The sequence below is a fragment of the Sapajus apella genome, unplaced genomic scaffold (genome assembly GCF_009761245.1).
Source record: "Sapajus apella isolate SASKATOON/1434 unplaced genomic scaffold, GSC_monkey_1.0 scaffold57, whole genome shotgun sequence".
Classification (NCBI taxonomy): Eukaryota; Metazoa; Chordata; class Mammalia; order Primates; family Cebidae; genus Sapajus; species Sapajus apella.
The window spans coordinates 9,930,131-9,942,325 of NW_022436997.1; the positions used below are offsets into that span (position 1 = coordinate 9,930,131).

General features: G+C 40.3%; 1 protein-coding gene across 12 annotated transcripts in view; it reads right to left on the reverse strand.

Moving 5' to 3' along the window:
- FHOD3 (formin homology 2 domain containing 3) overlaps positions 1-12,195 on the reverse strand; it is a 490,075-nt gene that overhangs the window by 17,063 nt on the left and 460,817 nt on the right. For all 12 annotated transcript variants that reach the window (XM_032245416.1, XM_032245415.1, XM_032245410.1 and 9 more), the window contains 2 exons: positions 10,844-11,034; positions 3,081-3,273 (listed from right to left, as the gene is read on the reverse strand). In XM_032245416.1, the coding sequence (XP_032101307.1) occupies positions 3,081-3,273; positions 10,844-11,034 (384 nt within the window). The remainder of the gene's footprint in view (positions 1-3,080; positions 3,274-10,843; positions 11,035-12,195) is intronic.

Here is a 12,195-nt window from a genome sequence, read left to right on the forward strand (position 1 = left end):
AGAGTGAAAACTCATGTCAATCTCTTGATTGTAAATTAAACACACCTTTAATTTAGGAGTGTCCATGAGGTTACAGGGCCAGGCCAGCAAATCAGATTAGTGTTTTGGGAATTGACTACACTTTTGGAAGTCAAAATGACTGCTGCTTCCAGTTCATCACATTCCACATTGCCTCACCCAAATGGCATTGTGACAAGAGACAACAGTCCTGTCCCATTACTCTCTTCTTTAAAAAACAAAAAAAACATACAGTTTATTTATATAACCTGTATGGTTGGGATTTTTTTCCAGCAATTCGCCCATGTTTAAGGTGTTACATATATAAAATCTTGGCCCTCTCAACATCCCTAAAATTAATAATCATTCTTTTTCTAGAGGAGAGGAAGCTGGGGTTGAGTGAGGCTAAGGGTATCACCCAGGATTACTGCTGCCCTCCAACGTGGGAGCCCTGGGGGACCAGCCTGGGTTCTCGCAGCCCACATCAGGAGCGTGATGACCGCAGAAAGGATGTAGTTGCCTCGTGTTGCCTTGTCTGTGTCACCATTTCCTCTAGGAACAGCTTTGTACACAGGATGAGAAGTTAGGTGCTCACTGATCCTAGCCTGGGGGGACCTCTGGATGATGAGAAAGAAAGCCTTCTGAAGATCCAGAAACAGGGGGAGAAGAGGGATAGGCACTCAGGAGCTGGTGCGTGGGGTCTGCAGATTTTACCCTCACACCTCTTATCTCTAAATGCCACCACTTGCATCCTCATTTTATTCAGCAGGTACATTCAAGGTGACTTACTACAAACAGTTTTCTCTAAAATTTCTTCCAGCTCCAATGTTCAGGAGGTCCATGATTCTAAGTCTGTTGTCTGGCTTTGTTTTCAGTGGTTTGAAGCTGTGTATATGTTATTTTTTAAACAGCTTGTGATGACCTTGGGATATAAGCTTGTCTTTCTTTATATTCACATCTTCCTTGGTGTCCGGGGCACTGCCAGGCACACAATGAGCCCTTAATAATTGAGAGTTGGAAAAATCCAAGGCTGTGTATTTCTCCTTAAGGGACAATATCCTAATCTTCCTGCAGAGGGCAATCTTTCCACATAAATGATGCCACCTTGGCCATTAAAAACATGGACTAGACTGAGAATGAAGCCTGACCAAGCCTGTACTATCCAGATTTTAATGGGAATTTAAATATTTTTGAATCAAACTCTAGAAACATTCACCTCTGTTTATGATTGGGAAAGCCAAATGTTTTCAGAGAAAGACAGAATTTAAAAATTAGAGGGATCTGTAAAAAAATCTCAAGAATTTAGCAAGAAATTTTGATGTGCCCACACAACTACAAGCATATTGGGCTTGTATTTTTCACCCTCCAATGTGTCTTACAGTCACAAAAATAAGCAATCTCTTTTTTAGGCGTTCCAAAAATAATACGGTGAATAAAATGTGGGCCACAGCTTGCCTAACATGTTTCCTGAGTTGCTGTCCTCCAAGAGGCTAAGGATCCTACTGAACTCAAATTTCAAGAGAGGAGACAGAAGACTCTTGGCTGATGGCACTGGAATTCTGCACTGCTTGGGTGGGGGGTAGAGCTGTAGGAAGGGCTCCTTCTGCAGAAAAGTGACCTGAGCACTTCCTAAAGGTTCAGACAATTCCAAGAAAACAAGGAGCTTACGCAAAGGTGGATATTAAGAGAAATGATTAGCCCAAGTTTCTTAAAATTACAACAAAATTGGTAATTTAATGCATCTGGCTTTCCCCGTAAAGTCATACCCTCAGGAATGTGGACTTCTAGAGAGCAGTAACCAAGTGTCCGCTGCTTGGCCTACTACATACACACATATCTGTGCACATAGGGCAGCCTCAATAAGGTCTTCCTAATTGGTTTTCTTCCTCCCCGCAAAAAATCTGCCTGACTAGGGTTCAGTTGAAGCATGTAACTGCCCAGGTGACGGCACACCCTGTGGCTTAATCCTTTTCTCATTCCATTCCCTCTGGCAGCATTACATATTGCCAGAAGTCAGCATGCTACTCAAATGCATGCACAGATGGGAGAGATCCATGGGCACCAATCCAAACCATGAAAAAAAATCATAGAGTCCTTCAACAGGTTCCAAATATGACCTGTCAATATCAAATAAGACGACTTTATTATCATCAAGTCTGCTCAAGAAAGAATAAATAGTGACTAAAGGAGGATTCCCAGAAAATTGCAGCCTTTTGCCTGGAACTGACCTTACAGTAACAGATGAAGTTAGTGAGATACCAGCCTGGGTTTATGTTTCATAAAGGCACATTAAGGAAAAGGAAACTGCACTATGTATCTCTGTTGGTGTCTGGCATCTTCATGCATCCCTTCACCCTCCACGTTATTGAGCATCTGTCATCTGAATATCCACTGCCCCCCAAGACCTGGGCGGGCTTGGGGCTGAGACAGGAGAGATGGGGAAAAAGCCTCAAAGCAGGGGAGACATGTAAGTGTGCAGGGGCGCCCCAAGGTGCTCTAGGGAAACTCTTACTGGATTCACTGTCCTCTGGGATCTCTTTCCACCCTGATGTCCTGTGATTCAAGGGACATCTGAGAAGCCATTAGATTATAACTTTGAGCAATCACATCAGTTTATTCAGATGCCCAAAATGAGGGGTCCATGTGTCAACTGGCTGGGTATACAGAACCATTATGATGCATAAATCAATTGCCCAATCAGCACATTTGTCTTTCTATGATAAGTGGCATTATCTTCTACATTTTTCTTGTCTTCTTCCAACTTTACCCACATCACAGAGGACAAAAATAGAATTAAACATTGAATGTCATCAGCCACATGCAACACACCAAATGGCTTCCATGTTCCTCTTCTAGCCATACGTTCTTAACTTTACATCACCTAGGTCCTTGTTTGTTACATAGCAGATTTTCACAGAAATGGTGGAGGAGTACTTTAAGAGCACTTTTTTAAAAAGGGAATTTTTTTCAATAGTAAAAAAAAAAAAAAAAAAAAAAAAGCACAGCTTCCTAACTGTGGGGAGGATTTCTGATTGATCTTACTTTAAAAATGAATGACAGGAGAGGGACTGTGTGAAACTTACATCGGTGATCATCTTCCCTCTGGTCTTATTTCTCTCTCTGTGGTTGGCCCGTTTCTGTTTCTGCTGCAAAACCCTTTCCCTGGTTGTGCGATACTCTAGTGCAAATTCACTAATGATCCTGCAGAATTTGTTTATGTTCACTTCCCGAATTGCGTAAGGTGGATGACCCATAAAGAGTAAAAAGGAGTGGAATCTGCAAGGGAAAAACAGTAATGGCAATGACTTCAGTTTTAAGGAACAAAAATTATTTGTTCAAAATCTCTCAGTAAGGAACCAATGTCAGAACTTAAAATAAATAATAATAATAACAAGAAACCCATAAGCCACACTCTCAGTAAGAAGACATTGTCCTTCATTCCTGGGGCTTTGAATTTAAAGAGTCTTCTCAAGTGAAAATGCAAACAGAGGTTCAACTCACTTTCCCACTGATGGAGGTAATATCTAGGAGGTAGGACTTCAGCAGGTTACTTTTTCACTTTGCTTATCTGTTTTAACATTTTTCTAAAACGTATATGTAAAACTTTTGTAAGAAAAATGTCAAAGTAGTATTTTAGAAAAAAATATTGCACCATTTTTAGATTATATGAGAATTGAATAGGAATAAAGAAATATGGCTTAGAATTTTTTTGAATGAATACTTAAAGTAGACATGAACATATTATGAATAACATGTTAATCTATAGTTTGTAAATAGATGCTGTTTTCTGAGTAAACATTTTGAAACATTTTCTTGCAATATTACATATAATCTTAATTTAATTAGGAAACACCAAATAAGCAGAAAATAAATTTATTTTACCTATTTAATTTGTAAATAAAAATTATTAGACATTATTTAAAATGTTGTAAAAGAAATTACATCAGCAAGAAAGTACCCAATTTTTAAGTCATCAGGAAATGAGAAAGAACACACAGTGGGAGACAGAGGGAAATCTTTACATGGAACAAACAACATTATGTAAATGTACCACTATTTATGGACAAAAAATTTTTATTACTCTACTTGTACAGTTTGAATATGGATTTTAAAAAAATAAAGGACACTAGCTTACTCTTTTTGAGAACAATAATGAAGTAAACATAAATTTGCATTTAAAGTAAAAGGGCCTAAACAATGCTAACTGAAACTACCTAACTCTTAGAAGAAAACAACCTAGGAATCTTCATGACTTTGAATTAACGTTTTTAGATATGATACCGAAAGCATAAGCGACCAAAGTAGATAAACCGGACTTCATCAAAATTAAAAACCTTTGGCTTCAAAGGACATTATCAAGACCAAAAAGACAATCCAAGAGATGGGAGAATATATTTGCAAGTCCTGTGTCTAATAAGGTAACTGTGTCAGAATATATAAAGGAATCTTACAACTCAACACTAAAAGACAAATAAAAAATGGACAAAGGATTTGAATAGACATTTCTCCTAAAAATACATGCATATGACCAAGAGATGCATGAGAAGATGCTCAGCATCATTAAGGAATGCAAATCAGAACCACAGGGAGACACCACACACACCCACCAGGATGGCTGTAATAAAAGAGACAGGCAAGAATGAATGTTGGTGAGAATGTGGAAAAACCGAACCTTTGCTACAGTGCTGGTGGGAACATAAAATGGTTTAGCAGCCATAGAAAATGATCTGGCAGTTCCTCAAAAAGATAAACATAGAGTTATTATATAACTTAGCAATTTTTCTCCTTTGCATAAAAAGAAATGAAAATATCTGTACACACAAATCCTTCTACACCAAAGTTCATAGGAGCATTACTCATAACAGCCGAAAGTGGAAACAACCCAAATGTCCATGGACAGACACATGGATAAACTAAAAACAGCATTTCCAAATTAGGCCCTGGGCAACTGGCCCCATCACCTCTCTGACTTCATCTCTCATGACTCCAGCTACACTGGACTCCTGGTTGTTCCTTGAATAAGCCCATTTCGGGGCCCCAGACACTGTGTGTGGTGTATAGGAGCCCTGGAGGGACAATGAGGCTGAGGAGCGGAGAGCCTGCTGGGCCTTGGGGAGGGGTGAGGAGGCCACTCCACAGGGGAGGACGACAGACCCAACAAGGTGTCCAGTACCGGCTGTTCCCCATGTCTAGAACATTTTCCCCACTGACAGCTACATGGATGGCTCTCACTGATCTCACAGATCTCTGCCAAATACCACCTCCTCTAAGAAGCCTTCCCTGACCATCCTGGGTAAAACAGCACCTTTTAGTCACTACCTAGCCATTTATACCCTTAATTCCCCTTCCTAGCTCTTATTACCCCCTGCCATTATATATTAGATATAAGATATGATATTAGGATAGGATAGCATAATATAACAATTATTCAAGATCTGTACTCAGGAAGATTTGAGGGGAGAATCCATCAGCCCACAGTTAGCTAACCACTTCACTTCCTTCTAATATATCAACTTTTTGGGTCCTATTTTATATATAAGTACAACCCAAGATTTCTTATCCTACACTTTCTAGAGTATTGTTTTTTGATACACAGGGAATTCAAACTTCGAGGCAGTAAAACTTTTAAAGAATTTTTGTCAGTTGAGTTTGTAACTTTTAGAATACATGATAGGAAGATCTTGTGGTTGTGGGCAGGCTGGCCTCCCTAACCAGTACTTCAAAGCACAAGTCAAACATCCTTGATTGGTTCTATCATCTGCCTCTGACTCAAGCCTGCCACTGAGCAGCGTGTCTGGCCCAGAATGGGGAGGGGTGGACTTTGGGCAATGGCACACCAGTCTTGGTGTTTGTCTTCTGCCTATCTCTCCCCCTAGAATGCCAGTCCATTGCTGTAGTTTGCTAGGTTTTCCAGGAAAACTTTTGATATAATTAGGCTTTGTCTTCACCCAAATCTCATCTTGAATTATAGTTCCCATAATCCCCATGTGTCATTTAGGGATCAGGTGGAGAAAACTGAATCATAGGGGCAGTTTCCCCCATTCTGTTCTTGTGATAGTGAGTTCTGATGAGATCTGATGGTTTCATAAAGGCTTTCCCCCTTTCCTCAGCACTTCTCCTTGCGGTGTTATGTGAAGAAGAACATGTTTACTTCCCCTTCCACTGTGATTGTAAGTTTCCTGAGGCCTCCCCAGCCATGCAGAACTGTGAGTCAATTAACACTCTTTCCTTTATAAATTACCCAGTCTCAGATATGTCTGTAATAGCAGAATGAGAATGGACTAAGGTAGCTTTCTTCTCTTCCTCTCCCCTGTCCCTCTCTATGCCTTTCACAGTGCAACTGTAGCCTAATGGATCTACAGGAGTGAGTGGGTGGGTCTATACATCCACAGAGCACAATAAGATAAAAGGAAAGGTTAATATGACATTTAAGAATCAAAGACAAAATAACATGATTATCTCAATAGACACAGCAAAGGCTTTCAATAAAATTCAACACTCTTCATGTTAAAAACACTCAATAAACTAGGTATTGGAGGAACGTACCTCAAAATATTGTAAAAGCCATCTACGACAAATCCACAGCTAATGTCATACTGAATAGCCAAAAGCTGGAAGCATTCCCTTTGAAAACCAGCACAAGACAAGGATGCCCTTTCTTACCACTTCTATTCAACATAATGTTGGAAGTTCTGGTCAGGGAAACCAGTCAAGAGAAATAAATAAAGGGCATTCAAATAGGAAGAGAGAAAGTCAAACTATCTTTGTTTGCACACGCCATCATCTCAGGTCTTTCACCTGATCACTTCATCAAAGTTCCAGAATGCGAAATCAATGTACAAACATCACTAGCTTTTCTATACACCAACAACAGTTAAGCTGAGAGCCAAATCAGAAAGGCAATCTCCTGCACAATTGCCACAAAAAGAATAAGATAACTAGGAATACAGCTAACCAGGGAGTTGAAAGATCTCTATCATGAGAAAATACTGCTCAAAGAAATCAGATGACACAAATAAATGGAAAATATCCCATGCTCATGAATTGGAAGAATCAATATCATTAAAAAGGCCATACTGCCCAAGGCAGTTTACATATTCAATGCTATTTCTATTAAACTACCAAAGACATTCTTCACAGAACTAGAAAAACTGTTTTCAAATTCATACAGAACAAAAAAAGAGCCTGAATTACCAAGGCAATTGTAAGCAAGAACAAGGCTGGAGGCATCACGCTACCTGACTTCACACAACAGGGCTACAGTACCTGCGACGGCATGGTACTAGTACAAAAACCGAGACATAGACCAATGGAACAGAATAAAAAGCCCAGAAATAAGGTCGCACACTGATGACCATCTGATCTTTGACAACGCTGACAAACACAAGCAATGGGGAAAAGACTCCCTATTCAGTAAATGGTGCTGGGGTAACTGGCTAGCCAAATGCTGAAGATTGGGCCCCTTCCTTACACCATATACAAAAGTCAACTCTAGATGGAGTAAAAACTTAAATGTAAAACCCAAAACTATGAAAACCCTGGAAGACAACCTAGGCAATACCATCCTGGACATAGGAACAGGCAAAGATTTTATGACAAAGACATCAAAAGCAATCGCAACATAAGCAAAAGTTGGCAAATGGGACCTAATTAAAGAGGTTCTGTACACTAAAACATACTGTCAACAGAGTGAACAGAGAACCTATAGAGTGGGAGAAAATTTTTGCACACTATGCATGTGACAAAGGTCTGATGTCCAGCATCTTTAAGGAACTTAAATTTACAAGAGAAAAATAAACAACCACATTAAAAGTGGGCAAGGGACATAGGTACTTTTTAAAAGAAGACATACATGTGACTAACAACAATATGACAAAAAGCTCAACATCACTGATCATTAAAGAAATGCAAATCAAAACCACAATGAGATACCATCCTACACGAGTCAAAATGGTTAATTATTAAAAACTAACAAAATAACAGATGCAGTGAGGTTGTGGAGAAAAAGGAACACTTATACACTGTTGGAAGGAGTGTAAATTAGTTCAACCATTGTGGAAAGCAGTATGGTGACTCTTCAAAGAGCTAAAAACAGAACTTTCATTCAACCCAGCAATACCACTACTGGGCATATACCCGGAGGAGTATAAATCATTCTACCAGAAAGACACATGCACATGCACATGAATGTTCATTGTAACACTAATCACAATAAAAAAGACATGAAATCAACCTCAATGCCCATCAATAACAGACTGGATTAAAAAAATGTGGTATATATACACATGAAACACTATGCATCCATAAGAAAGAACAAGATCATGTGTTTTGTGGGAACATGGATGGAGCTGGAGGCCATTATCCTTATCAAACCAACACAGGAACAGAGAACCAAATGCTGCATGTTCTCGATTATAAACAGGAGCTAAAGGATGAGAACTTATGAACACAAAGGAGAAAACAACAGACACTGGGGTCTACATGAGAGTGGAAGGTGGGAGGAGGAAGAAGAGCAGAAAAGGTAACTATTGGCTAGCATGCTTAATACCTGGGTGATGAATTAATTTGGACAACAAACCCCCATAACATGAGTGCACCTATGTAACAAACGTTCACATGTACCCCTGAACCTAAAATAAAAGTTAAAATAAATGCAGGTTTGAACATCCAGAACAAAATTTTCTTAGCCAAGAAACAGTTTCAAAAACTAGGTTTTAATTGAAACTTTTTGATCTGAAGCCAAAATATAAGTATTTAGGCTAATTTGCATGACTAAAATGATCCCACTGGTTACCAGCTATAAAGCCCTGAACTAGGGTTCTTCTTTCTGTGCCTCAGTTTCCCAATGCATTAAGTTAAAAAAAAAATCACAGCTATGATCCTGAGGACTGTTGGTGGGAGGGGGAAGGAAAAGTAAGGCACAGCCCTTGGGCTCCCAGTCCTCCATCTCAGTTTCAACAAGATAGTTCTGTTTTAATCAGTACTACATACAGGGCTTCAGCTAAAGACTTCATTTGAATCCAGGGTTCTACAGTTTAAATACTTTGGATTGGCCACTTCCCTTTAGCCCCTTTTACTACCCACACCAAAACCACAGTGAACTTCTGGTTCCTCCTGGTCATCCCCAGTGAGATGTGGACAGGTGAAGCAGAGGCAGCCATCATCCAGGTGACCAGCTTACCAAGGAGAATGGGACAATCAGAGCAAATACTTTATAGCTTAAGAAATAGAACTATCACCAAACTGAGTTTTTATATGTCTAGGATAAAATGGGTAACGTAACCAGGCTCAATAGCTTTATAAGACGTTCATAAAATTACTCGTTTCATGACATTCCAAATAATAATTGGTTCTCTCTCTCTCTCTCTCTCTCTCTCTCTGTGTGTGTGTGTGTGTGTGTGTGTGTGTGTGTGTGTGTGTGTGTGTTTTAAATTGGGAATTGCTTGCATCATACAAAGCATGGAGGGCAAAACCAGCTCACATTCCCTGCTTCTTTGATTTCAGCAAGAAATCTGACAAAGTCTCCTAAAAGTTCCATTGAGGAAGGCAGTACAGTCAGAAAGTTAGATAGAGTACAGTCAGGGAGATTTATAGTTGAACAATTACATTCTAAAAGAACTGATTAACAGATAGTTGTCAACCTGGAGGGAAGATTCTGCTCCTTATTTTTGCCCTGTCCAACATTTAAAAACTACTGCCATTTTCTTAGTGGTCTGGATGAAGACCCAGGGAGTATGATTATTAAGGCAGAACTGACACAAGCTGGGAGAGGGCTTATGTGCAGATAAAAGTATCAGGTTTTAAAAAGTTCTTTATAGGCTCAAGGAAGGTGAAAGAAGGAAGTGAGGAAAGAAGGGAAAGGCAGGAAGGGAGGGATGAAGGAAGAATGGGTGAGGATCCATCAATTGTGCTCTGTGACAAAGCAAAGATGAGAATATTAGCACATAGCAGGAAATGTCCTGGCTTGGGAAGTTAGAAGACCCAGATTCTAGTCTTCTGGCTGCCACTACTTTCTGGTGGCACAACCCTGGACAGCTATGGGTCCCAGACCCCATTCTCCAAGTGGGAAAAACAAGGTCACTGGGGTCTACATGAAGGTGGAGGGTGGGAGGAGGGAGAGGAGCAGAAAAGATAACTCTTACATAGTGGGCTTAATACCTGGGTGAATTAATCTGCACAACAAAACCCCATAACATGAATTTACCTATGTAACAGACCTGGAGGGAAGATTGGATATAGTTATATAAAATATAAGTATTTAGGCTAATTTGTGTGACTAAAATGATCCCTCTGGTTACCAGCTATTAGGTAACCAGTGTCTCCAGGGTGCTCTTGGATCCTATGACTCTGGGGAGAACTGGTTCAGAGGACAGTAGTGTGATAGAGCCTGGACCTCACTCAGGTAGGCTGTGACACAGAGCAGTTGTTGTAGGATCCATTTCTGGAAGGTCCTCCAAAGACCAGCTGCAGATCAGGCAAAGGAGGAACTTTTCTAACACAGACCTGCCTTGCAAGGGAGTGTCCTCTCTATAGGTGAAGTTCTTCCAGCAGATCTAGAGATGCAGGGTTCAATTTGTTAGGAATCTTACAGGTGCAATTCCTTATAGGTAGGATTTTTGATGAAATTATTTCTGAGATTCCTTCCAGCTGTGAGGTTTGATGGCATTATATTATTGTGTAAGAACAATTAAGTATCCATGAAACTGTTAAACATTTGTATCATCACTGTAATTGCTACGTACCAACAATATACAAAAAAAATCCTGTAAATTTAGCCTTCAGTTATTAATTTTGCAGTATAATATACCATTGTATTGATGTTTTTATAAGTTCTCAATCCACTTACCTGTTGATTATCCTTCTATGGACAATCTTTAAAATTATAATTCGCTCTGCACAGTCTTTCAGGAACTCTGACATCCGTTGTTTTAAAACTGGCTTCATTTCATGTTTTGCAATTGCCTTGAGGTGATCCCATGAAGCCTTGCATCTTCTCTCCATCTGACATAAATTATCCTGAAGTTGATCAAAGTCAACCTGAAAATCAGAGAGCAAACACTGCAAACACACTGAAACTACCAGACACCAACCTGAGTTGGGAGACCAAACTGACTCCGGGAAGAAACAAACATCAAAACCAAATTCGCATCTTGAAATACAAACATATTTACAGCCTAAAAATTATTCACATGTGAATTTGTCATTATCCTGACATCACCTTATTTAGTGATAAAAGTGTTCTCTAAATGAACCCAATACATGTGTCACCTTTTTTGGCCATATCTGGAAATAAATCTTTGGCAACTGTAAATTAAAACATGATATCAAGGAACCCTAGTACAAGATGAACTGAGTAGATGTCTCATAAATTTTTTCAGAGCACTCTTATTCTTCAGAGATGATATTTCTCTTAAAGTGGAGAAATGCACCCTAGTCCTACGAGGATGGCTCTGCAATGCTGGGGGCCAACTAATGGGCAGCCAGCTTCTTCGTGATGATCTCCTTTATAATGTGAGTGACAAGTTGTTTTACTCACCTGCCCACCCGTCCCTAAGCCAGGAATTGAACATAAACACAAATGCTGAATTAGACAACTCCCTGTTCTCAAGGAGGCTGACTATACACACAAGTGATCCCCAAATTCTGAAGGACGCACACCCCCGCCAGGCCCGTGTGTATGCTTGTATGTGGGTGTGAGGGTTGCCACAGATGCATATCACACATGCGAGGGACAGATGTGACAGAGCACTGGCTGTGTATTCAGGGACCTGCAGACAGGCAGGATTGCCAAAGCAGCCTGAGAGGAGGTTTTCAAAGGTGACGATTTTACGGAGTTTCCAAACTAAAAATTACATAAACCAGAGAGCTGTTTAGTCATGAAAAAAAGATATCAAAGGGCCACATTTAACAGAGGGATGGAGAAAGAAACTGAGACGGGGCCAGGCGCGGTGGCTCACGCCTGTAATCCCAGCACTTTGGGAGGCCGAGGCGGGTGGATCACGAGGGTCAAGAGATCGAGACCATCCTGGTCAACATGGTGAAACCCCGTCTCTACTAAAAACACAAAAAAATTAGCTGGGCATGGTGGCACGTGCCTGTAGTCCCAGCTACTCAGGAGGCTGAGGCAGGAGAATTGCCTGAACCCAGGTTGCGGTGAGCCAAGATCGCGCCATTGCACTCCAGCCTGGGTAACAAGAG